This window comes from Salarias fasciatus, chromosome 20, assembly GCF_902148845.1.
Source record: "Salarias fasciatus chromosome 20, fSalaFa1.1, whole genome shotgun sequence".
In the NCBI taxonomy this organism is placed as follows: Eukaryota; Metazoa; Chordata; class Actinopteri; order Blenniiformes; family Blenniidae; genus Salarias; species Salarias fasciatus.
The window spans coordinates 15,462,462-15,490,377 of NC_043764.1; the positions used below are offsets into that span (position 1 = coordinate 15,462,462).

The following is a 27,916-nucleotide window of genomic DNA, read 5'->3' on the forward strand; positions in this document are numbered from 1 at the left end:
ATCTGTCCAACTACCGTCCATATTACTTTTTCCTGTGCAGGGTCACAGGCGCTGAAGCTGATCCCAGCTAATTATGAGCGAGGACAGGATGGACAATCACCAGTCCATCACAGGGCCAACAGACACACACACATCCACACACACACTTCCAGAATGTATGATTATTAGAACCAGATACGCTTAACCTTCATCCCAATCCTTTTTAAGCATAGCTATATCATCATTAATACCCTTATTAGTATCTCTAGATATATATTTTTTAAATTCATGTTCCAGATAAATAAAGTGTAAATGAAAGAAATGGAAGCCCCAAGTGATCCTGGGCCCCCTGCTGAGATGATGACAGCAGCTCGTGGTTTTGATGTATCTAAAAATAATATTGGCTTTAAAACAGATGCGGTGCTTATTTATTTATTTATTTATTTATGTAGATTGGTTTGTTTTATTTTTATTTTATTTTAGGCATGGTCTTGAGTCCTCCAGGTTTCCTATAAATGTATAACTACAGTTCTGGTTCACAGCCCGTCACCCTGCACAGGGAGAGAGAGAGAGAGAGAGAGAGAGAGAGAGAGAGAGAGAGAGAGAGAGAGAGAGAGAGAGAGAGAGAGAGAGAGAGAGAGAGAGAGAGAGAGAGAGAGAGAGCTAGCTGCTGCTCCTCCTCCTCCTCCTCCTCCTCTCATCCCCGCACGCGGAGGTGAGTCGCTCTCCTCGCGGACTTCTCTCTTCTCTCTCGCTCGCATCATGGAAACAGAATGAGAGCTTCGCTCCGTCCGTCACGGACTTTTCCGCTTCGCCTCTCCCGCAGCGTCGCTTCAACGCCACTCTGCTTTTCGCCAAATAACTTCTTTTTCCTGTTGTTTTATTATTGTTGTGATCATTTTGCGATTTCCAGAGCCGCTGTCAGAATCCCAGCCCAAAGCTCGGACTTAAACTAAACTGCGGTGCGGTTTGTTGGATGGAGATTTCAGGCTCGGTGAGTTGTGGTCGAATCCTCTCCTTATGTGATCACGAAGCTGTGTGCCCATTACTGTTTATAATGCGTGAGGGTTAAAATACATTTTAATTCTGTCTGGAAATTTGATAATTCCATACTACGTTTTGTAATCTTGCCTCAAATGTTTTCGGTTAGTTTATTTTGTTTTTAACTTAAAACTCAACAGGTATTAAAGCTTAACTATCTCTTTTTGTATTTACTATCAGAAAAAAAACAAAGTTTTGAAAGCAAAAAAGAAATTAATCAGCTTTTTTAATGCATTTTCTGGGCTTGCCTTCACTTTACAACCTGTCAAATGCAGTGATGTATGGTGGTGAGGAGGCTGCTCCTTAACAGTAACTCAATAGAGGGGAACTAAAGAATATAGCCTTGAAGTCATTATGAGGAAGATGATGCTTACTGGAAGTGCAGCGTGTCATTGTAATCACATTGAAGCTTACATATCAAATAGAAATATATTTTATATGGTGCACTTAAAGGTCTCTGATGTGAAATTTTCTTTACTGGACGGTCTAGTCGGAATGGGAGTTGTTACTTTCATTCTGTTTCCTCCTTGGCTCTCATTTCACCCTCTAACTTTATTCTCTTTACATCCCCTCACCTTAAACCATCTCAGATTTCTCATTCTTTTAGTGTTTTCACCTTGTATGATCCCATCGTGAACAAAACCGGCACACCTGTGCTTCTCATCTTTTACAAACTCCCTCCCTGTCTTCCTACTAGATGGTGAATGAGCTGAAGTCAAGCTGGTTGTGAAGGCGCTGGACTTGTTCTCCCCTACGCCCCAAGCCGGATTCAGCATGGCGGCGGGAGTGGCGGCATGGCTACCCTTTGCTCGGGCAGCGGCAATTGGCTGGATGCCCGTAGCCAATTTGCCCATGCCAGTGGCACCCACTGAAAAGAACAAGAGGCAGGATGAACTCATCATTCTCAATGTCAGTGGACGGCGTTTCCAGACCTGGAGGAACACGTTGGACCGCTACCCCGACACCCTGCTGGGCAGCTCCGAGAAGGAGTTCTTCTACAACGAGGAGACCAAAGAGTACTTCTTCGACCGGGACCCTGACGTGTTTCGTAGTGTGCTCAACTTCTATCGCACGGGCAAGCTCCACTATCCGCGCTACGAGTGCATCTCCTCTTACGACGAGGAGTTGGCCTTCTTTGGCATCGTTCCAGAGATCATTGGCGACTGCTGCTATGAAGAGTACAAGGACAGGAAGAGGGAGAACGCGGAGCGCCTGATGGATGACCAGGAGGATAACAAAGACGCTAAGCTACCCAATATGACCTTTAGGGAGACCATGTGGCGGGCTTTCGAGAACCCACACACTTCAACTATGGCCCTTGTCTTCTACTACGTCACCGGCTTCTTCATTGCCGTTTCTGTCATCACCAATGTGGTCGAGACAGTGCCCTGCGGCTCAGCGCCCAACCAGAAAGAAGTGCCATGTGGTGAGCGCTACACTGTGGCCTTTTTCTGCATGGACACAGCCTGTGTCATGATCTTTACCGTGGAGTATTTGATGCGTTTGTTCGCCGCGCCCAGCCGCTACCGCTTCATGAGGTCCGTCATGAGCATAATTGATGTGGTGGCCATTTTGCCGTACTACATCGGCCTGGTGATGACTGACAACGAGGATGTGAGTGGCGCCTTTGTGACACTCCGGGTTTTCCGCGTGTTCCGTATCTTTAAGTTCTCCCGTCACTCGCAGGGCCTGCGCATCCTGGGCTACACGCTGAAGAGCTGTGCCTCGGAGCTGGGCTTCCTGCTCTTCTCCCTCACTATGGCCATAATTATCTTTGCCACCGTCATGTTCTACGCAGAGAAGGGTTCAAGCTCCAGCAAATTCACCAGCATCCCAGCCTCCTTCTGGTACACCATCGTTACTATGACAACACTCGGGTAAGAGCAGAGCAGACACCTCTTTTATCTGCTTGTGAGCGCTGTGTGTGTGTGTAAGTGGCTGCTTGTGTATGGAAGTGTTTGTGAATTCAAAAGTGCAGTCGGGGGGCTGGCATGTGTGGGCAAATGTTTGTGATTTGATTTTGAAATGTGTGTCTAACTTTGTGGCCCAAAAACCTGCAACTACTTCAGAACTCAGTGGCACAATTTCCAAGATATCCTTTGCTAACTTTGTGCATAATGATGGGGAGCTACAGAGAGATGGCACTTCTCAGTAGTCTGTGCCCACTGTGTTCTTACTGATGATATTCTTTTGGGGGAAGAGCAGTCGTCAACATGTTCTCTTTCTCGGTAATGACTGTGCCATTGCTCACCCTTCATACATCACAGATACGAGAGGGAGAGAGGGAGATGTGGAGACAAGGGGGAAGTTGAAAGCATCTTCGTGAATCAAAACATTAGAGAGGAAATGGAGAAAAAGATTATGACATTACTTTACTTTGCCCCGTGGTAAGCAGCACTGCACTTTCACAATGAATTAAAACACTGGCTTCACATGCTGAAAGCTCTCCTCCCTCTTAACTCGTTCTTTGTGGGATGTTTGTTTTGGGCCTTAAAGTGTCTTGTTGTACAGAGGCTTCAATGTGCAATGTCAGTGGGGTAAGGAGTCAGTGTTTTAGTTTTATTTTACATACTGTCAGGAAGACTTATTGCTGATAATAAAGAGTTTGATACATTATTCACTAAATGGCTCATTAACCTGTAGCTTTGGGTTATTGATCCTCACACAGCGTTATGTTAACTTTCACCACATGAGCATGTTGATGCTTTCGCTACATGTGTTTTATCTTTTAATTTACCAAACCATTATTTCTTAGTTTTTATGGCATTGTGCATTTCCTCTGCTTATCTTAATGACAGTCACAAGTCACACAAATATCATTAATTTGACCGTGGGTGCGCACACATGCATGGTTATGTGATGCCACACTGATAGGCCTAATGGTAATGTGCTATATGAGTGTCCCCTGTTGTGGATGTGTGAGTCAGATGGAGAAACTGACAAATTGTAGCATCCCGCTAAATGTCAGAATCACAGAGGCCGTAAATGGCTCTGAGCTCAGCGCGGTGACACACTTGGTACCTTGTCATTGTGCCCTGCCATTCACAGCCTGCGGAGAAGATCACTTATTTCAAACTGAATTGGTTGTTTGGCCTGTGCGAACCACAAATTCCCCTTTGAACTGTGGAAAATTGCGTCTTCTGCTTTGTTCTTTGTTAATTTTCTGGACACGCAGCAGTTTGTGCGGCACTCCATCTTTCCTCTTACCTGTCTCTTCTAAGCTGAAATGCTAAAGCGGGCTCCTGTTGCTTTTACACTGGGATCAGCGTGTGCGTGTGTGTGTTAAGAGAAGGGTAGTTGTTGAGCTTGGCCTCATCAATAAAGCAGGGGCCAGAAGTGGGTGTCAGAGTGACTAATGATGTGGCCCACAACATCTGCTGACTAATGTAAACCTGCCCGACATCCTGGTCTCTGCTCACACTTTACGTCATAAACACACACACACACACACACACACACACACATTTGGCCATATAAAAATACAGACAGATGAAAATCAATGTGTGTTTTATTAAGTTTTTCTGTGAATTACAAATTCACAAACATATTTTTTTTTGTTTGTTGATTTTAAAATCTTCTCACCTGACTTGCTTTGGAAACTGGTGAAATGTACCCAAACCGTTTTCTCTGCCACAATTTATACTCTCTTAATAAATACGATGAAAGCCAGTTCTCACAGATGACATTTTCCATAACTTCATGTCTTCCTCTCTCGATGCCTCGAGGCTTTTAATTTTGCTCTTCAGTGTTTTTTTTTTCTTCTTTGTTCCCCTTGCAGAGTCATGTGTATCATCTGCACTGTCATGTTTAATATACTGCTAACTTCTGAACTCAGCCCCCATGTTCCCGCGCTGAGAGAATTATTATGTTTGTCTGTGTTTGGACTGTTTTGTGTGTGCGCGCATCTGCGTCAGGTTGTGTGTACATTAGTGCTATGACACACTGCAACAAGGGTGACCTGCCTGTGCCACTCTGTACGTGCACGTCTGGCCCACTGTGGCTTTTGAGTGCTTTGTTTATCTACCAATAATCCAGCCTCAATCAGAATCCATAAATCCCTTTCAACAATGGGGTATGAAATACCAGGTGAATAGGCTTTGAAGTGCGCCTCTCCTATGCTTTTCTGGAAATGGAAGTTTTGTTTACACCAGCCCTCCGTCAGAAGAGAGGGAGTCTAACAAAATCTGGCGTCCTATTTTATTGCATCTCAGTTTTTAATTCAACAACTGCATTGAGGCACACTTTCATTTGAACTCGCCTTGAGACAATTAGGAGAAAATCCTCAAAAGTGGACTCAAAAAGCTGGACTACTACTTTTGACCTACAGGATAAAGAAAAGAAGGGTTTAACCACCAAAAGTGAGTTAGCAAGCCACCAACTGCCATCCGTAGAGCGCTGCCTTGCTCTGCTGCAGCAGGGCTGAAAAGCTTAGCTGAAATCCTTCAAATGAGGCAGGCAGGCACACAGTCGTGAGGCTTTAGCTAAATCTGAGACATTTAGGCAATAGGACCTGGAAGGGATTTTATTCTCCAGGTTGTTAAACAAATTGATTTTGACCTTTTGGGTGATAATAGCTGAGTATTTGTTATATTTGGCTAAACCTGTACTGTTTACTGGGAGAGGCAGACAGAGAGTGCTTGTGTCGGTCATTACTGGTCCATCCACACTTCGTGTGGTTCGTGTACTTCCTCACTCAGTGAAAGGGAGGAACGGGTCAAACTTCGGGAGGAAATGTTGTTTATTATCAGGGTGCAAAGCTTGTGTTGGTGATGCTTTTTGACAAAGAAAGACATTGGTTTAGTGGTTGTACATGGTTGCGCCTTGGATAACAATACTGTCACTATAGCCCACTATATTATATTTATTACTCACGTTGATTTTTTCTCTTTAAAATTTTACATCGTTACAATCAGTACCCTCCTCTTTGCTCAATATTTTGAGCACCTTTTCATTTTGCTCGTGGCACACATGATCATGCTGACGACAACATTAGCAGATTATATTTTTTCTATTTTGTCTCGTGTTTATCTGATGTTGGTGGCTGCAGTATTTCCAGAAATCTTGAAGGAAACATAATTACATTAGGCACAAATGTTCACTGGAACGCAGTTAAAAACAAGATAAACTGCTAAGGTTCAAGGTTACTTTATTAATACCCGTGAGTATATTTGTTTTGCAGAAAACATGATTGCATTTGGCATTCCATTACAAAACACACATTGAACCTGACAGGCAGGTACTTGGTCGAGCGACAAGACAAAGCAGTGCTCAGAGTTCCGCCATTCACCAATATGGCAGCAAGGACAAATAAAAAGGTAAGATAAAATAATAAGATCAACATTAATGCAAACAAAACATAATTTAAAAAAAACTTCGGGAAATAAAAAGCAGGACAGAAACATAAAATTTAAAAGTCACAATAACACATAAAGCTAAGAAGTTGGATAATTGAACAGAATGAAATAAAACAAAGTGCAACATCACTACTTTATCTTATGGTTAAAGGGTTCTTGTTAACCTACATCTGTTATCCTACATGTGATGTTTTGGATCTTTACTGCGAGTCTGATTGAGTACAAACGGAATTGCAGGTGTAGGAATCACATCCCATCGGCGCCGTCTCCCATCATCAACCAGCTGGTGAGACTCTCAGATTTACTGTGACCAACAGAGGTGGACAGTGTGTTATCAGACGTTACAGCAGACGTCCTTGTTGTCTGTCGTTTTGACTGGCAGAATCCCTGCAACGATCTGCCCTCTGTAATCTGATCTGTCAGAATGACGGACAGCCTTCCAATTTCTCTGTCGTTGTTAAAAAATTCAGCCAATGGTGGAAAATATTCAGTTAATGAAAGTTCTGAATCGTACGGCAAGGTGATGTATTCATTCAGTATATATAATGTATACTGTATCCTGCAGTGGCTCAGAGAGGGAAGGCTACACGGTCCCAGATTTCTGAACAGATAGGGTACATTCATATTCCTCCGGCGTTGCACCATTAATGGCTGTTTTACTGAGTTCTGTACATACAGTTGTCAAGTATATTGATTTTCACATGCTAGTGTTGTGTTCCGAGCTACTTCCATGAAAAAAAATCTTCAAGATTTCATTTAAAAACCCATGACTTAACATAGATAGCTTGCGGTTGGATGCTATTTTCCCTGCAGACATTATTCAGAGGTGTCCTATAGATCCCCCACCACACTGCTTTAATGCATAAAGATGTTCCACACACAAGCGCTGTCTCCCATGCTGTCATTTCTCTTAGAATCACACCCACTTCTTCAACCGGGGTAAAAAAGAAACAGCGGAATGTGATACGTGATACAAATATGTTCAATTTTTTATAGTCGAACTAACAAGAGAGACATGTCCGTTGACTCCCACCTCATTTAGGATGCACTGAAGGAATCTGAATGTCTCAGTGTCTCGAATGTGGAACTAACAATGGCTTTGGATGCCATATATCATGCTTGTAGACCCTCTGCTTTAAATTTAGATCCAACTTCACAGATCAATGTAAAGAAAAAAAATAGCTTATTTAAACTTGTTTTTATTTCAGTGCTACTTTGAAACAGTTTCCTGAAAAAAAAAATATTGAGTTTGAATCTACGAAACAGTTGCACCAGAGCAACTGTGTCTGATACAATAAGCTTCACCTGCTATTTATTAATGATTAGCGTGGATAAAACACCAAATAGAACCATCCAACATGAACACAATTTCACACTGACTGAACCAAATGAAACCAAATCTTGAAGTGGGATTTTAAAACTAAGATAAGTAACAATAAAAAAAGTATAGTAAGGTACATTTCCATCTTAAACTACTTAGGTCTTTCATAATGTCTCATCCACTTAACAGCCCAGCGCCCCTCAAAGTGGTCCAGTCAAGCCAACAGAAATACATGAACCACTTGTGTGATCAGCGATGCTGATGTTGACTTGGTTTGACCTCCAGCTTCGTCTCTTTTTTTATTGTGGCTGTTCCTGCCTTTATTTTCTGGCTTTGTTTAGCCGTGCAGCTGCTGTAAGTGGAGCTGGAGCCACCGGCCTGTGACACTAGAAGGCTGCATTGAATGCATTAGTGGCAATGGTGTGTATAGGTAGGACAGACACGGATGGCATGATGATTTTTTTGGGAGCAAATGAAAAGGTTTAACAGACCCTTTAATAAGTGTTGTTGTTGGTTTTTTAAATGTTTTTCTTTTGAAACATTTTGTTGGATGCTGTCAGGATGTGAAGAGGCTACGTTTATGTTGGCAAGCGATTAATCATATGCTTTTGTCCTTTTCCAACTGTGCCACCTCAGCTATGACTGCACACGCTTTTTAGGACGTAAATTGCAGGGTTTACCTTTTATTATTCAAAATGATACTGAAGCTAAATTGTCTTTTTCATTTAAAATTATGAGTGTTATTCAGCACACTATAATCAAATATGTAGGTTTATTACATACTTGCTGTTTGTTACCTCATTGTCAATTTTCAAGACAGTTTGTGCAGCAAACATTGTGTCTGTAAAGCTAAGCTGTAGCTTAAATAGTGGCTTCAATGAAACATCAGCTGTTCTTTACATGCGTATTTTTGTGGACTTCTTTCAGTTGTTAACATTGACTGTGAATAGCAGCTGTAATGTTTGGTATCGTTTGGTGTGATCTCAGGGCAAATCAATCAGCTGTATTTCAGTATATATGTGTATCGGTCAGCTGGACTTGGTCATTTCTCCAACTGGCCAGATTCAATAAGTTGAAGACCCCTTCTACCTGGACAAATGAGAATCGGCTGTATGTAAAATGCAGTGTTGGGAGATTTCATGCACAAACAGTGCCACCTTTTTTCCAACGAGTCCTTGTCAACCAAGCTCGTGCAAAACGATGATCAATGCAAATGAGTGGGTATCGATTGGGACAGCAGACAGAAATGTGTTAGACCCATTGTTGGAGCCACTAATTGGAACGGGTGATGGGTGTATGACTGAGAGACAACACCTATATGTTTTGCGAATGAGCCTTTATCTCGGATTTATGAGAGCAGTTAAGGAAGTAATTTAGCCGTGGTGATTTAGCTCCAGATCTGATCGTAACCTTTAAGGTCACCATTAGTAGAGAGCTGACCTGCGCTCACGGTTTAGCCGGAGTTTGCATAATGACACGAGATTATTAGTGCGAGACACGTATAGACTGCAGGGGTTTGGAGTGTGAATGATTCATGTAAGAAATGTGAGAAGAGTATGAATAGCTTCATGGTTTTTTAAAATACTTGAACAGATATAATCTACTTCAATAAAAATGTTGCACACTTTCCGTTTCAAATCACACTTTTTTCTCCCCCTTTTGTTCTTAATTAAGTCGAGATTAATTATTCATAACAGTGTTAGGAGGGGATTATCAAGGGTTTTTAAGGGACTTGGAGATAATCTGGGCAACAGTAACAGTTACATGCTCATTGTTTATCAGGCAACATTATTGGAGTAACACACAGTAGTCGTCCATATTCTGGATAAGTCTGTCAGTTTGACTTGAAACCGTCTTCAAGAAGCAACCATCCAAGAGCTTCAGAGAGTCAATAAATGCATTAATGATCTCAGCTTCATTCTTTAGCTTTTATTCAAGATTAAATTGCAGATTAGAGCCTGCTACATTTTTTTTTTTTAATGCTTAAATGATTCCCGTGGAAATGCGTGATAATAAAGTTTGAAGCGCTTGTTAGTGTGCATTAGCGACCTACACTGCAGTAGCAAAAAAACTACTACTTATCACAGTAGGTAAAACAAAAGCATTGAGCCGGTAATTATAACAAGCACTCAATTTACGCTCGGCATTAACATGCGAAATGTGACTGGAATGTGTAATTGCAGTGGATTTTCAGATGTAAATATGGATTAGATGTAAATGTCCTGGTCACATGGTATCATAAAAACGTCACGTTTCAGGCAATTTGTCAGCCCCCACATGTTGGCAATAAGACCACCTGTTTTTTTTTTTCTCTCATTTTTATTTTCCAGATAATTCTTCATCCCAGTGTGTGGTTGACTGTCTGAGAAGGCAGATTATGAGACAATGAGATATGTGACTGATGAGTAAATAAACCCTTAACCCTCAGCTTCCCGCCATGAAGACAATCTCTAGATTCTACTTATCACGACTGGATTTACAGTTTGCAGTGTGTACATACATTAACATATGTTAACCAGCTTTTCAACAGGATTTACACCTCTAATGAAGTCAAAGCAATGATATAACAACAATTACTATATTAATGGCTTTTGCACCACATATAAACTCGTTTGGGTCGTTATCAGGTCAAGAAAACGCTGTTACTCATATTTAGGAGATAAGTTAAATAAGAAATTGCAAGATGTGGTGAGACAAATAGCAAAAACAGAAAGATTTTGATATCTGAAATGATGCATAAGATAGTTTTATCGGATGGAATATAAAAGTTTGTTTCCCTTCAGTTCAGTGGAATGGTCACATTGCCTTCGACTGCAGTGTGAGAAGGTTCCTGAAGCTGCTTTTGACTCCTTTTCATGCCCAGTTCATTTTTAATCATGGAATAGAGAGGGATGAATCGCTCCCCTTTGCAGATATTGACGCTCGGGATCACAAAATAGACATTTAGAAATACAGATTATCGGCCATACGCTGGAATTACCCTGAGCGACTGTTTGGCTGCACGGTGCATTCAGGCGCTCCATCAAATATATGAAGAGAGGGGATAAACATTCAATTAAACAGCACCATGATGGCTCCTTTGTTGCTGCATCTCTGAAGTGAGCGTTTAGGCGGCTCTTCAGTTGGACTTTTGGGACCGTTATTGACTTGAGTGACTAAGCCCTTTGACAATACAGCAAGAAAGGTTAATAACATTGACTTCTCCCTGTAGCTCTGGCTTGAAGGCCCCCCGAGCCTTTGGGCCCCGGGGCTTTCGCTGTACGGATGAGCTTAGTTAACTACCTCTGGCTGTCTGGTGTGTATTTTAGAGCAGCCCTGGGTATCGTATGCATTTAAGGGCCACATGTGGCCCTATGCTTGTCCCTGATTGGTTCACAGAAGGTTACTGAGTCATGATGAATCAGAAAAAAATGTATTTTTTTAAGATTTATGATATGGTAAAACTGTTTAAATATTTATTGATCTCGCTGTGTTCAAGTAATAAAATTTTAATCAGCATTACCAGACATAACATGGAATATAAACAAACCCACCAAACAAAGTGCTTTCTTTTCATAGATACATTCAGAATACACAGAGGTGAATCCGTTTAAGTCTCGGCCCTCTGCAGCAGTTCAATTTTTTTATTTGGCCTCTCGGGAAAATTATTTACCCACCCCTTGTTGGAGTGTGTGGATAAAAGCAGCTCATACTGGGCTGAAGAATGCTCTTTTTCCCTGCAATGAATAATAAAGCTGTGACAGAATAGGTGTTTGGCAGGAATCCAGCCAAGTCTGCAAATTTTTAACAACAATCAAGAGACTGGAGAGGGATTGTAATTTAATTTTAATATACAGTGATTGTCATGAATTATGGATGAATCGCCTCCCCTCACACAGTCAAAGCTGCTTCAAGTTTTCTTATTCCTCAGAAGGAAAAAATGCTGCAATTCAGAAATGGTCTTGTTTAATTTCTTGCTGGTTCGATAGTGGGGAGTGTGAGAGCATATTAAAAAGTGCCGGATGTATCAGCGGTCACCTTTGTCCTTTTGCATGGTTTATATACAACATTGACCTCCATTTGAACTCAGTGACATTGAAATAATTCATTATTATGGACACGCATTCACACACAAAAGCATGTATCAGAAAAGTGGATCTATACTTTGACCCTGCGGCTGATGTTCTGCCCCGACTTTGTCTTTTCGTGATTTGCTCTCCTTCCTACCTCAGTCTGCCTTGCAGGAAAGGCTATGAAGAGACAATCACCCTGCGCTCTGCGAGTCTCCACTGCAGCTACAATAAAGCAACAGAAAAGACGTGACACAATAGAAAAGGTCCATCCATTTTTACCCGTCTCACCTCAAATCGTCTTCCGGTGTCGCTCCCCTTCTCATCGGTCAGGTCATGTGTTTTTATTTAGATAGAAATCTGGAGAATTGGTTGGAATTGGATGGTGAATCCTATCAGATGGATAGTTAGATAAGTTGAGGAAATGTTTCACGTAAGTCCAACATGCCCAATAATATGGACAAGGACAACAGTTAAGCTTTTTCTCCATAATACAGTGGCCAAATAGACATCCTCAGCCAGACAAAAAGGATCCTTTTTTTAAAAAAATATTTCTTTTAGCAACCTTTATTGTTGCTTCCATCCTCTGTGTGCGTTTAGCGTGTTCTCTTTCACATTTCAGTGCATCCCGCTGTTGTAAACATGTGCTTCCACATTTAGTTTTACATCCACGCCTGCTGAATTGTGGCTACTTGCTACGAATCAGGAAAAATCAAAAGTAATTTTCCACATGTCTGGTTGTAAGTACACAGCAATAACTCTGCTGCTGCTTGAGACTTGCAAGTGCCTCAATTACTGATCGGTCACCGTAAAACACCAAAACGACATTGAAACCATGTGTCGTCCTTTTCAGTCATTATTTGTGAAGTCATGCAACATCACTTCTGGAATAATCTGTAGATTTAAGTTCTAAATTAGTGTGTTTTTGGTTAAAAGTGCCTGCGATTTGACTTTGTAAAATCAACAAATGAATCTGCCATTTATTGACAACTATTCTAAAGGAAGTGATGTTTTTAACTCTTTTTAGGACTAAGGTAACTTTGTCCAACATATCAGGCAGAAGGAAACTCTTGTTAACATTTTTCATCATGTTCTGACTTTGCAATTTCACAACTAATCAATTAATCATAAAAGTTGCCAACAGTGTAATTAGAAAGAAAAGCTGTTATCCGCAGCCCGATCCCATATTCTGACATATTTCCAAATTTATGAATCAGCCTGTGTTCTCTTATTTATGCCATTTATACTGGGTTATGATGACCTTGGTGTGTTTACTGCAATGTTCCCATTTTCATGAAAATCAAAGTATTTAAAAAAAGACGACCATGAGCCATGCTAGCAGCTAATCAAAGCCAAATACAGGCCAAACACTAGCTGAAGCATGTTGACATTTAATAAGCATTTGAACATCAAGCTCCGCTGAGGCTGTTGGGAATGTCATAGTTTTCTCTTTGGTCATAAAACAAAGTAGATGAAAAATTGATTAAACTTGACCTGACAAAGACGCTCGATGAAAGTGTGTAGATCAACATCATCATTTGTATTCATTCTACCAAAGCCTTGAATGTGGGAAACAGTCACATCAATCTATTAAGTAGGTGTTGGGATATTTTGGTTCTGGGTAGAATGCTGAGCTAAAAGGCTTCTTGTTGAGATTACATTGTCATTGCCATACTGCTCCCAAGGGTGACTTTGCGGTGGCAATTTTGGACAGACACATTTTAAGCAGCTTATAAAAATGTGGCGTATGTAGGTCTCTGTTGCTTGTTATCTGTTTGGAATTGCAACAGTAACTGAAGAAAGTGTTGTGACCGCGTCTAGACAAGAGTTAAGATGTGGAGAGGACACTTTATCCCAATCTGCCTTCCACAATCTGTGATGAGTCCTTTCAGCGGGCCGCCTGAGTCTCTCAGGGCTTTGTTGTTGGTACATACAGTATTTCACCCCTTAATGCAGAGGTCTGGACGGCTGCCCATTTTTGAAAAGTGATATTGAACACTGGGCCATCCAAGGTTTCACAAAAAGGCATTTACCTGGCCACCTGTCAGCCACGTGTGGGGAAGAGGAGCTGTTTGGGGCCAATGTGACTGTGAAGGGTAATTTACAGAGAGGGTCTTTCAGTAAGCATGTACTTCGTTTTTGTCACCCCATTTTCATCATTGACGTGCCATCCATGCAAATGCCGTCCTGTCACAGGACGCCGCGTCCTGACTAACTCAATCTGGACTAACCGGGCAAAAGCGCTTGGAGTGAAGCCCAAGGTGTTGAAGCAGGAAAACTGTACCGATGGACGTGTGAACATTTCATAATGGAAACCGTCTCTCTCTCTCTCTGCTGCTGCTTCCCACGGCACCGCCCTCCTTCCCTGTCTCCCTTTCACTGTCTGTCACAGCCGATTGCCCTAAGCTATGGTCCTTCTAAGCCTACTACACTTGTGCCCACTCCAATTCAATTACCAGCAGGCTCTCAGTGAGGAGCCTGAAAATGACTCGGTGATTATCATTTTCCAGGGCGTTTAGCAGCATCCTGGACAGCTGATGACTGCTGCCCACACCATGATCTGACACCCTTCTTATCATTTCCTGCAACATTCAGACTCCGGTTTGTGATGGAGGAGTGACCTGCTTGTTTGTGCAAACTCATTTTGGATTTTTTTCTTTTTTTGCCATGCTAGCATGTCTGCTCTGACAATCGTCACGAATTTGGTTTAGTCAGAAGGATAACTACTGATTTATTCCCATCCAATCCTTCTCAAGTTAGTGTCACAAAGATCTGCTGACAGCTGGTAAAAGGCAGATCGCTTGTCGCAGAGAGTTGATGATATTCTCACCTACAGACAATGAAATGTCACCAATTAGCCAAACACGTGTTTGGATTGTGGAGAAGAGTCAGATTATCCTGAGGAATCCCATCCACATACAGAGAAAAGATACAAACGAAACTCAAACTGGCGTAAAATCTACTCTAGTCCTGCGAGGCCCTAAATGAGTTGCCATAGCTTGTTGTCTTCAGAGCTTGCATCCCCTAACTTGTTTAAATTGCAAATTATTTGAAGTAAAAAAAAAAAAAAAAAAAAAAATCATCCAGTCCAGATGATTTTGCTTTTACTGCTGACCAAAGGGGATCAGCCTCAGTCAGTCGAAGTAATTAAACAATTAAAGATATTTTGTTTTGATCCCTCGGTGTCGATGCATATCGAGCCGTCTACTTAAGATGTGCAAATTGTAGCTTCACTCACGCTCAATTTTACTGCATTGCATAAATTAAAGCTGATTTAAGAGGACGATTGCACTTTCACTTATTAGCGCACATCACTTCAGTTGTCCTATTGGAGTGGCCTTTAATTTACTTGGCTGCTCGCAAACGCCTGAATGTAAACAGTTATGGATTAGACAGTATCGTGTCCAACAAACTCATTAGTGAGTGGATAATGGGGGCTGAAGGGAATGTGAGTGATAGTTCGTCATATATAGGCCAAGTTATAGAAATAAATCGTGTCTCATTTCCCTGTAGAGGACGTGATAAACGCTGTGTGAATGAGTCTGAGTAATCTTCCCAGATTTGCAGACAGGCTTTCATACAGGTAGACCTCATTGTTTCTTTTTTTTTTTTTTTTGTGCTCTCAATCTTGTGCTGACATATATGCGTTTGCTCTCAGTCACACGGCCTCCGTCTCCCCACGTCTACGTTATTCCGGGCATGCTGTAATTCATAAACTGTGCTCTGTGCTGATTATCCAGGGTGACAAAAGCAATTGTTCTGCTACACTAAATCTGTAGGGATTAATGCTTGTCTCTGGAGCTGTTCCCTCTGCTTTAGTGTGTCTACATGTGTGTCAGTGTGTGTGCGTCGCCGCCCTCCCTCCTGTCAGGCCTTGGCGAGGATGATCTTCCTGGATTTGCGGTCATGACGTTTGATTCGGTGCAGCTTATTAAAAAAGTGCACTCTTCAGTAAATGCTTGAAAATTGTGTTTGACTCCTCCGCTTTGTGTGGTCTTTCTGGTGTCGGTGCACGGAACGAAGGACGTGCCCTTCACAAAGCTAGGAATCAACTTTTTCCATCCAGATGTCTTTGGGGGATTACCCATGCTGAGGGATTAATCCTGCCATGTGCCATCTGACAGGACCAAGCACCGGGAAGAGCATAAAAGTCAAGTCATGGACTAACACCATTAATAGATTTCAGTAAGCCTTTTTCCCTTCAAAGGTTGACTAGTGGCAATATTAATTCAATTTCCAAACCCCTCTTGTGAGTAGGCCATCTTCCACCTCAGTGCAGTGTGAGGAGTGAAGCCATGGTCCACTGCCGCTCAATAAGAAGTGTCCTCCAAGGATTTTCACCAGCTTCATTTCACAGGAGACAATCTGCATTATGCTTTAATCTTATTAACACTGAATTAACGCCACATAATTGACCTGTTCAAAACCAAGAGCCCTTAAATCCAGTCGAGTTTCAGCTCATATGTAAAACAGACTTGCCATCGCTTGAACTAAAAGGAAAATGTCAATGATGTGTAGGAACCCCCTTCAGCCTTTAACTGTAGAACATATGTAACCTTGGTATTGATTTTAAGAACAATACACTTCAGTCCAACACGTGACGGACAAATGCACGCACGGGGAGCTAGAGAATTGATTCTATTTTGCAGCAGGGTCTTGGTGGGAGGAACATAACCTTAATGTCAACATATTGTGAAAAAGAAGATGTGCAGTCGCACACATACAGGGGCAGTTTGTTTTTAGTGTGGGGAAAATGGCTCTTAGCATTCAGACTCAATGTATGCAAACAATGAAAATGAAATGATTTTTCAGTGAGACTCTCTTTTTTGGAAACTCAAAATCGAATTTCACTTCATTTAATCTTTGTACATTTTCCAAAAATAACTCATTTTACCTTGGATGTTTCATAAAGTCAAATGAAAAAAAAACCATAATAGCAGTTAGGCTGAAAAAAAAAAAATCTCAATTGCGTAATCTTAAATCCTATCTTGCTTTATCAGCGAACTCTCCTCTTTCTTTTTTTTATGCTCCTCACATTGAAATGCAACACATGCTCCCCCTCTTTCATTTCTATCTTTCTTCTTCATCGATATAACGCAGATGAGAAATATTTTGTGTTTGTTTTGAACAGTGAAATTCTTGTGCATTGCAGTATTCCACAGTTGCATCCTGCTCCTGCCCCTCTCCTCCAGTCTTTGCTGCACACATGCACTCCGGCTTTGAACCTGCACTGCTGCAGTGTGCAGGCGTCCTCTCAAAGTCTGGCTACATTACAATTAATTTGTCAGAGTTTGTGCTTGGTGCTCAGTAGCCTTCGGCATGTGCAGACGCACAGCAGGGAAATCTCATCTCCCCGGCATGTTTGTGAGGTGAAAGGAAAAAAAAAAACTGATCCGCTGTTCGTTATTAATATTACAAAGCAAGGAACGAAGAGGAGAGGGATGAAGCATAAGGACAAATAAAGCCAATTGGTTTGATTTTCACTACTAAAATGCATAGCACACAAATACACAGGAACAACTGGTGCGCAACCTAATCGCATTTCACAGAGGGTTGTCACATTTCAGAGAGAATTCTTGGTAATGAGTGGAAAAACACTCGGTGGAGCCTGCACTTCAATGGAGTTAATATAAAAATTTCCCTCTGCTGCTCTGTTAGAATAAAAATTAACTGTACGTCTCAATGAAAGGTCTCACGGCTAATAAAACTGTAGGAAAAGGAAATGCCCAGTGTACGGTAACTTTGAACCTACTTCAGACTTTATGTCAGGCCAAGCAAGTTTATTACTCTGTGGATCAATGTGGAAAAAGTGGTGCATCTATAAAATAAAAATTAAGTCTGTCACGGCTGGACTGCGGAAAGATGATAACACGACTTCGGGGTTTGACTTTATTGATAGTTTTCAGGAACAAACATGTGTTGGATATCCAATGAAAAGAGTCAAACTGCTGCTGCTGCTGCCTGCAGCTGATTAACATCATTAATATGCAACAAGCCAAAGCAATGCACTTGATGGTAGGACTTTGCAATTAATTAAATAAGTTAATTAATTAACCTCATGACCACCCGAACATTAGTCATTGCGATGGGCATAATAGATGAAGTCTTTCACTGTCTCCTTAAAGCCATATGTGACCTAACAGATAAAATTGACCTTACTAGCAAACAGCCAATCACTGTCAATCACGGCGCTCACAGTCTTCATATTGACACTCAAACACCCACGCTGATGCAGTGGAGACGCTCCCTCCTGCCACGCAGCTGGATACGGCGCTGTCACTCATGCTTTTTGCTCGCTCTTCCCAGTGGGGACTCGTTATGATGATTAGCTCAAGTGTAAGAAAAAAATACAAACCTCTGTGTCATTTCACCGCACAGTATGAAGAAGTCACGCTTTCTTCATTTAAAATATGGACAACACTCTGTCTCCCACGTCAGTAAACTAACACTTAGCATTCAGTGAGTCGTCTGCATGACTAAAACGCCGTCACTGTCCCTGGGGACTTATCTCTGCGATCCAGGTTCGTATCCCCGCACACATTACCAATTTGCCTAATCAGTGTTGGATGGCGATGAGAGCACCAGACTAATTAACGGCGATAGATCGGGCTTTGATGATGGATGTCCTGGTCAAACGCTCTGGACCATAATAAACGCTCCCAGGCCAAGTGGACCAGGATGGCAGCAGGTGGCTTTAAGTGGAGCAGCGGCTCACCGCGCACGGCGACCAGACGCAGACACACTGTCACCTCCGTTTCTCCTTGAGCTCATTCAGAAAGACATTCAGGAGTGAAATGTGAACGGTTAAGGAGAGTTCTGAAGATAGATGGCAGAAAGGAAACGGCACGCATCTCACAGCTCCATAAGAGAGGAGGGAACGCGTCAGCGTTGGCTGTGCTCTCACTGTACCGTAGGGAAACTGTGACTTTTAAACACATGCAGATGAGGCCTGGGTTGCTATTATTAGCATTGGAAAACCACATTTCAACTTTCATTCCTTTAATACCTGATTTTTTTTCCTTCTTTTTTTTTTGCTCCATGGTATTTCCAAATGCCTGCGGGCTTAGTTCTCCTCAGATTGGTCAAGGATTTGAGAATGTCAGACATCTGGTTTCTTTGCATTGCTGTTCATCATTAGCGCACGTGGCCGCTGTGCCCTTGTGTTCTCACCAAGATAGAAAACCAGAGCCGGGTGAGGTTGGCGAGTGCGTTTTGTTGGTCATCAAATCAGGACAGCGAGATACCGAGGCAGAGCGGCGAAAGATGATGAGGGAGCAAACTAACGTTTTTAGCGCCGACAGAGCGGTGACAGGAAAGTGTGACTGTAAGCCTGTGTGTGGTTTTCCTCTCCCTGTGGAGCGCCTCTTAGGCATAAACTTGGCCTGTGCTCCAGTCTCCGGCCCGGAGGTCATTGATGTGTGGCTCCATACAGAATGCATGCTGGGAAACGGTAACAGATTTGAGCCAGACCCCATGGACCAGCAGAGTGATTTCAAGAACCTGGCCAAATGTTTTTAGAAACTCACAGATGGCTGCTGCTGTTGAGGTTTTCCTTCCAAATCTGTGTCCTGTGTGCGTTTGCCTGTTTACCTGTGTGTGAGTGTGCCGTGCACATGCAGAGCTTCATGGGACCATATTTATATATAAGGCAAAGCGAGAGAAGCGGTTGGCTAAATATGTCCTGCAGAAAATCCGCTTGTTTCAAGATGTTGAAACGAGCACGCTGTAAGCTTCAGACTGCGCAGAATGCAGAGGCATGTTGGCCTTACCCGTGGAACCGTTTGCATGCCATCACAGGCTATCAAATAGTCTGTGTTTGTCCTAAAATATCAGATGTTTGTGTTGCCTGACAGAAAAGCTGTCCTTCGTCTCCCGTTTTAATTGTATTTGTTTAAATCTGATTCTTCAATCATAACTAAATAAAGGGAAACAGCTGCTAAATGATCTGTTTCCTCCATCTGGGTGTGTAGTTGTTTGGCTGCTGCTATTATTGGTGTACTACAAGGTTTGGCTCCTGCTATTTTTAGTTCAGCTGGTCACCATTGGCCCCCCTAATCTTCGTGTGTCCCCTGCGGGTGTGGAGACTGAATAGATGAACAAAACAAGACTGCTGTGATTATATTACAAGTCTGCTACTCAGCCAGAGCACAACAAGACCTCAGGGTGTGGACATAATCAGTGCGAACTGAGGCCACTATTCATATGCACTATTCAGACTTACATGTATCAATAGCATATTTCAACCACAAAAATTGTAGGGTTTAAATATGGAACGCCTCTGTTATAAAGTTATAACATTTATGCCTGCATTCTGCATCAGTTTCTGAGGGAGAAATCATTTGAAAGTCAAAACTTTGAGGCGTTTAATACTCTGCCCATTCTTATTAAATGCTTTGGAACCCCCTCTTTTTTTTTGTTATATTGTGTGGGTTTTATCTTTGATTTAATTTTTTAAAATGTTTTGTCTCTTCGCATGAATGCAAAAACATAACAGCAACAAAACAATAATTTATATTGTACTATATTGGTAATGCATATAAACTGTTTCACAACAAAATGCTGTACAGCACATTAAGCCGAAAATTACTTTTATATTTAAAATTACCAGGATGCATCTTTACCAAGACCAGTATCGGATCTGGTCCTGGTACTCACGAAAGCTCCTCATTGCAACTAGTCAAGTATTACGTGACGTCATGGGTCAGCGACGCCGCCCGCAGGTATGCAAGAGAGCCCAAGCCATGTTTGTGGTTAGGGGAATCTTTAATATTAATGAGAATGACAAATGAGAGGCGAAGTGTAAATTATGTTCTGCCAGACTGTCGAGAGGAGGGGCGAAAGCTCGTTGTTACAACACCGGCAGCTTAATCACCAGTGACGTTTGGACCAGCGGAGTTAGCCTGATGTCGCTCATTAGTTTAACTGCTCAGTGGATCCAGGAGGATTTTACTCTGAACTACATGCTACCGGCAACCTGTTAATAAGTTTTGGGACTCGCATGCTACATGTTAAACATGATTAAAAAATGACTGATACACGCATTAACAGTGGGTTGGAGCGAACGGCAGGCTCAGTCTTTTGGTCTACAGTAGTGTGTTGAGCTACTGTTGGAGGTGCTTCACGCAGAACGTTTCAACACATCATAGCCTTCGTGTGTCGTTTGCATGTGGAGTCCTGAATTAGGCTTATGGCATTTAGGAAGTACTTGTATCATACGCTATATCAGCAAGTAGCTAAAGGTTAGTACTTGCAACGTGCAACTTGAGTGTCAGCATCTTGCCCAAAGACACAAAGACAGGGTGAGACGGTGGATTGAGCGACTTTAGAATTAGATGTTTCCCCCGACCAACTGGGGCTCACCTCTCCAAGCCAAGCCGCACTTCCTGTGTTACCACACACAGCAAGTTGGCTAAATTTTACTAAAAATTCAACCCTCAAGGAATTAAAGCCATTATGTTATCAGCAAAGGTGATCCAGGAAAAAAAAAAAATTCCTGGTACTTGTCAGAATTGTTGGGTTGAATATGTTAGAGAGTTTTGTCTCTCTGTGCTGCTGGTCTTGGTATTCTGTGTTGCTGCTTTGAATATTAAACCTGTAACAGTGCATTACAATGCAGGCTGATCCAATATTGTCGTCTGGATGAGTCTGTCCCCGTTGATCGGGCTCAGTTTTGTTGTTTGTCCAAGAGTTCCTCCAGAGAATGATTCAGAAAGCAGACAGAAGACAGAAAGGGACAACAAACGGTCTCCATTGGAGACAGATGCAATTATGATTAGACCAAAGTCAAAGGACGGCACAATTCATCAGGCCATTTATGAGAGGATCAACAGATAAATGCTTTAGTAAGTGGAGGCCAGTCACAGCATGGGGTGATTGATGTGATAGCCATATAATCCAATAAGTGGCTGTGGTCCCTGCTCTGCAGCATTACAAACAAAGATGTATCACACACTGGAAAGTCACATTTTAAATTGCGTGGTAATTCAGCCTCAGTAGATCTGACTATGTCCCATCGCTCATATTAGTGTCTTACCTCGGAGCCTATTTATTGCGCGTAGCATTGTGTTTGAGAAATTCTCTGGATCGGTTACTGTTGGAACGTTTTGATTTTGCTCCACAGTTGGGATTTATTGATTGATGTCATTTAATCCGCCTGTTATGTGTGTGTATTTGTAGCTGGGCGTCTTTTCTTCCAAACCCCAATCAGTTTGGGATTAACATGTGATTGAATAGCTTTATAGATATAATCCTGATTTGATTTCATCATGATATGATTTCTTTTTTTTCTTTCTTTCTTTCTGCTGTTTCCATAGTGCACTCAATTTAATTTTACCGCATTCAATTTAGATGGTTTTATGGAGGCTTTCGGCACCCTTGCCTCCTTGCAGCAAAAGAAAATATTGAGGTCAACAGTTATCTTCAGTCACTCTTCTGAAAAACGGACTGTAATTATATTAGTTATACTGATTTTTATCTGCACAGAAATGCAATTTAACGATACCACACAAAAGTTAGCATTTCGTGCTTGATGTCATGTGAAAACCCACAGAATCGGTGTATCGTAGCCTGCCAAAGCCTCTCCTGCTTCGTGGTTTGAACACCTATTGGCATATATCACACATGCAGACTAAAAATAGAAACCATCCACACTCCTACCATCAGCCCCTCCTTCTAAACCCCCCTTTCCTCCCTGCTATTATTCCCTTTTTCTCAACACATCTCTCTCCTCCTGTCTCCTCCCAGCACTCTTCACATTCATACAACACAACTCCGATATGCCACTGTGCAGCGTACAGTATATACACTGTCAATGTAGCACGCACTAGTTGAAACACACACACACACACACACACCCAGAGATGAGGTGCGATGGTTTTTCTTAGGTGTCATATCTTTAAAACATGTCATCTGCTGCTCTGCTGTTTGTGTTTCCGTGGTAACCCTCGGCTGTAAATGAGAATTACGCATTGAGTACATAATTATAACGCATACACACAATCAGCGCTGCAGCAACCTAAGAGGATCAGCGTCGGAGTGTTAAGATTCCTCTCCTCCATTTTCGCTGAAATATATAATCCCAAATTTGCTCTGAAAGTGTGCCTCCATCTGTCTTGTCAATGTCACTGTCTGCCGCTCTCGACGCTCTCTCACTCTCCGTTGCTTGTAAGCACAGCTGTATGGGTTTAATTACCGAGTTGACCTAATAAAACAAGTGTTTCAAAAGTGTGTTTCCTTCGCCTTTTCAATCCCATGTTCTATTTCTATTCCACTTTCAAACCAAATAGAAGGCAGGCTATTTCTCTTCAGGCACAGCTTGAGCTTAATAGACAGTGACTCGCTTTGCATGCCCCTTGTCTGCATCAGACACCTGTCGTGGTTCTAATTGTACAGTGTGACTGTTTATCATGATCAGATTGTCATCCGCATGGCGCTGCATGATGGCACCTTTTCCGAAACACGGGCAGGAACCAGCTGTTGCCTCGAATAGCCTTTGGCGAGTGTTTGGTCGAGGTTGTGGTTGGTGTATGTACAAAACAAATTAGACATCTAGTCCTTGGCCCATTAGTCCAGAGTAACCCGTTTGTTTTCATTCCGTCTTTGTCCCGTGCCTCCTCTCTTCTCTGTCTTTATAAAGAAGTGTATGCGCGTGTTTATGTGTGTGAATGCCTCCCTGCAGGCTCCTCGTTGCCAATGATTGCACTGACCATTTCCCTCTGAGGCTCTCCCCGGATGACAAATTCACACATCCGTTATCAGTCTCCTCTTTTCCACTAAAATCAATAGTCCCTCTTCACTGTTCTCTGCATACATGAGAGGGTGGTGGTGCAGTCTTTTCAGTGTATGCATGCATTGTTACGGACACAAATCTGAACTGGAGACTGTGTAGCATTTCCTGAACACCGGAGACTGCAGCCACATGTCACAGTGGTAGTAAGTGTTAAAATGCACTGAACTGCAGAGAAGAAAGTCTAAATCCATACAGTCCAGCCACGAAATATTTATGGCAAAGTTTGACAAAGTCAGCAGAACTGGGTATCTTTGTTTTACCTTTGCAGGTTTGCTTTTGATTTGATCATAAATATATTTTATTTCTGGTGGTATCTTTGCAGGGAAATGTCACTGTTTCCACTATGCGCTAAGACTAGGATTGAAGAACAACTCATTCAAAAATATGTGGTTATTTTGGTGCAAGGATCATTCCCCTCATAAACACTCCTCAGATTAAAATGCTGTTTTGTGCAGAAAATTCTCAATGAAGTTTGACTCATTTAAACAACTTTGACAATTCATCTACGCCTGATCCTGTCTTCTTTTCAGTCTGTTGAATTTGAACCACAAAGCTATATTATACTCAAAAGAATTCAACTTGATCAGTTTAATTATGTAATAGACCAAGAACTGTCAGCCTGTCACACTAAGTAAACCGTGGAAGCATTTATTGCTTTACAAATACTTTCATTTGGAAGATTAATGCCTCAAACAGTTAGCGGTACCTTCATGTAATGTTAGATCATTAGCGCATCTAAAATGAATTCTCAAGTCGTATAGCTTCTGTCTATGTTATTACTTTGCAGATGTGGAGGAATGGAGGAAGAGGAAAATGGAGAACGGGCAGGAAATAATTGCGTAGTGGGGAATTGTATATGCACATAAAAGATGCACAGGACATTGACAGAGTGTCATTGTTTCTGAAAGCCGCAGACAGGCATGGAAATACCTCCGACATTCACATAAAGAACGAATGGCAGCATGAAACACTCATCTATCATTGCTCTGCCTTTGATTCTTACTGTACTGCCACCATCTATTATTCATCACCGTAGAGGACAGCCAGCGACAGCCCTGATGGGTGTAGTGCTGGTGACAGTGGGAAGGCATTTGTGTGCATTAATACGCGCACAGAACAATACACGATGGACACAGTTGCATATATAGCTACAATATATGGCTCTTATCAATGCAGTTTGTTTGTTTTTATTGCAGAGATTAATAGAAGCAAGCACAGGTGAGAGGGAAGCATTTAAGATTAATGTGCCTCATTAAAAATGGGTCTGAATGAATTCAATGCAGCCTCTTTAATTTAATCAGAAAACAGGAAAAAAAAAATTGTGCAGTTTTTATTTCATGTGTGTTGTTGTAGATTTCCATGTGGGTTTTGTTAACAATAAAAATAAAATTTGCTTTGTCACCCAAATCTCACAGGGGACAAAAATTATTTCACACCAATGAAATTGAGGCCATTGAAGGATAATGTGCCAAAGCTGGATGCTTAGTGTGAGAATCAACTTCACAACATGGAACCAAAGAGTCATTTCTTCTAATATGTACTATTTTTCTAGCGGATGTGGTGAATTTAAAACCACCCTGATCCCAGCAGTGTGCTGCTGTGCAGAGTAATTACCCCTTTTCTCTGATAGCACCTTAAATATTTGGAAAAGTAAGTTAGAGAAGTAGGGGTTTATTTTTCACATTTAGGAGTGTTGGTCCAGGTCAGGGATGTCTGTCTAGTAGCAGCCGGTGGTAGATTGATATGGAAAAAGACTGATAAGAACTCACCCAGATCTGCCACCAATTCTGCTGTGACCACATTACACACTTTGTAGAGCATGCAGCAGAGCACAGACACTTCATCCTTCATCCCTCGCTCTCCTTTTCCCTTTGACTCTACCTCATGTCCTTTCCAATTATCTGTACTCATTGCGCCCCTTTCACCCCCCCCCCCCCCCCCCCCCCCCCCCCCTCCATCCTGGTTTCACCGCACACAGAGATGGGCTCCCTTAACCTGTCCTCCTCCTCTATTCACATCTTTCTTCTTTCACCTGTCTCTCCTCCCTTTCTGCCATCACTCCTATTTTCAAAGGGCGCCTGTGTTATTTACCAAATCTGCACTGAGGGTCAGAGGCCTCTCCGTCTGCAAAGGGGTGTAAGGAAAAGCAAGTGGGAGAAAGATGAAAGGGCACGCGGGATTAGACAAGGCTGTATAATGACCCGCAGACAGGCTGTGTAATCAGTCTGTCTGTCTCTACCTCCTCCGGTGCTCCAGGTAGCTTGTGGGGTCACAGGAACAGTGTCTGATTGGTGCGAGGTTGTCAAGGCACCGTCATTTGGAGGGCCGGCGCTGGCAGAGGAGTGGCTGCAGGCAACCTGCTGACAGAATCCTCCAGATTGATGAGGGCTGACTTTCACCCCCTTGACCCGGTTCCTCCAGCCCCAGTCCCGACCGGCTATTTCTGGCATGCGGGTTGTCTTTTTGGCGTCGAAAAGATGCAATAAATAAGACAATAAGTTGAAAAGAGGAAAGTTAAAGGTGTGTGTGGTTAAAAACAGTAGCAAGGAACCCTACAAACTTGAAGTGGTTTCAGATTTGTCACATCACCTATTACATTTTTCCCACCTCGCTACATTAGGAGAGAGTCAGCAGGTGAGGTGTTATGGTTTAACAAACTGTTGCTTTGCCTGAGCAAGCGCGTTTGACTCAGCGAGTTACTCATAAGCTCTGTTGCTGCTTATTACTCATAAGTACCAGACAGCTATGTATATATTTGACTTCAGAGTATTATCACTCTTGTTTCTCACTCTTCTCTCTCTTGGCTTCATGATTCTTGGACATGAAAGATGCAGAGTGTTGTAGGTGGGAGAGTTGTGTAAGTGAGGAGGCGCAGAACGCGATGGTGGGTCAAGTGGCTTTGATTATGTAAAAAGAGTCATAGAGGGATGGAAACACATGCTACCGTACCTTTGGAGAGGTTAGATTAAGTGAAGATCACAGGGAGTGAGACTCTCTCTAATGTGCTGATTGAGTAGCTGAGACATATCATTTATGTTCGCCTCTTTTCATCTAAATGTAAACCATGACTGCTCAAAACTGTGCTTTAAGCTCTGAGCTGTGTGTTTTTTTTTTAAATGCAGATCTTTTGTCACGATCTCCTTCATCCACTCTTTTGCATGACTCTCTGTGAATACGGTGGGCTGGCTGAGCCCGAAGGTGGAGGCTGTGTAAACATGGGCAGCGACAGCAGTTCACCCCTCGGGGACCTCAGGACGGACATAGAAGACAATCTGTCTGACCCACATACGGACCCGCACTGCTGTTCGTCACCCTCAATCGTTTCATTTCACATCTGACACCAAGATTCATTACTCGGGTTCACTCATTTATCTTTTCATCTTTTATTTTTTTTTTTTAAGCACATACCAATCAGCGCCTCAGGAGATTGAGGCTATCGCTCTTCTTGGAAAACTAAGTTAGGACAGATTCAGTCAAACATGTCATGTATTTTTATTAAATTGTTGAGGAACAGGCCCAATTATGTTGGCAACCTGTTATAATTTAAACCAACCCGATTTATGACGGGATGACAAAGATGTTTCTTCCTTTAGTCATCTTAGTGGAGAATTTATTTCCCTTCCTGCAAGTCTGAGGTCATTTTTCAGGGGTTACGTGCATTGGTGTAAATTTATTGACGTATGCTTTCAAAAGGAGGTCAATCTGAGGGTTTTTTTTTTTTCCTTGCTATGTGCCAACACCTTCTGGACCGTATGTCCTTGGTAAAAGAGTGACAGACCAGTTCATATGTAACTGCCGTTTCTGACGACTATTTCCTCATGCCTTTATTCATGGCTCTCCTGTGGTGCTTTGCCCTGCTGAGAGCAGATATGGTGCGCAAAGGAAATGAAATTACCACACTCTAAAATCTGTGCTTTTGTTTTCCTCCCACATCAATGAACACCAGACATCTGATGTGAGTGAGGAATTAGCCTGGGAAACAGAAACTGGATCAAAATGCACAGTAAATAACTGTGTGTGCACATGCACGCGCGTGTTTATTGAAGAAGAGTTCTTTGGTATTTTCTTTTCAGTAATGACCAAATTAATTGTCAGTTTAACAAAATAATTGATGACTAAATATATAGACTTTTGAATCTTAAAGCAGATGATGAAGACAGAATAAGAGTGTCCGACGTTCACTATCAGAACAGGTGTGACAACATTCAATGCAAAATGATCAATGAAATAAAACGATCAGGTGTGATTCTCATTCTCTGAGACACTTTGAATGAGATACTATGAATCACCCTGTGTCCGATCGCCTCTGCCCTCGTGTCTTTGAATGGATGAATGGCATGCCTCAGGTTGAGCGTAGCAACTTAGCTAGCAGCAGGAGCCTGTA

At 42.2% G+C, this 27,916-nt stretch overlaps 1 protein-coding gene and 1 long non-coding RNA gene across 3 annotated transcripts in view; both read left to right on the plus strand.

Moving 5' to 3' along the window:
• The first annotated feature begins 681 nt into the window (after window positions 1-681).
• Window positions 682-27,916, plus strand: part of LOC115407807 (potassium voltage-gated channel subfamily D member 3-like) — a 98,558-nt gene continuing 71,323 nt past the window's right edge. For both annotated transcript variants that reach the window (XM_030118307.1, XM_030118308.1), the window contains exons 1-2: window positions 682-973; window positions 1,718-2,897. In XM_030118307.1, the coding sequence (XP_029974167.1) occupies window positions 1,795-2,897 (1,103 nt within the window). In that variant the 5' untranslated portion in view covers window positions 682-973; window positions 1,718-1,794. The remainder of the gene's footprint in view (window positions 974-1,717; window positions 2,898-27,916) is intronic.
• Window positions 4,604-27,915, plus strand: LOC115407810 (uncharacterized). Its single transcript, XR_003933704.1, has 3 exons — window positions 4,604-5,192; window positions 11,629-11,633; window positions 27,902-27,915. It is a non-coding gene; the product is annotated as an uncharacterized LOC115407810 (long non-coding RNA).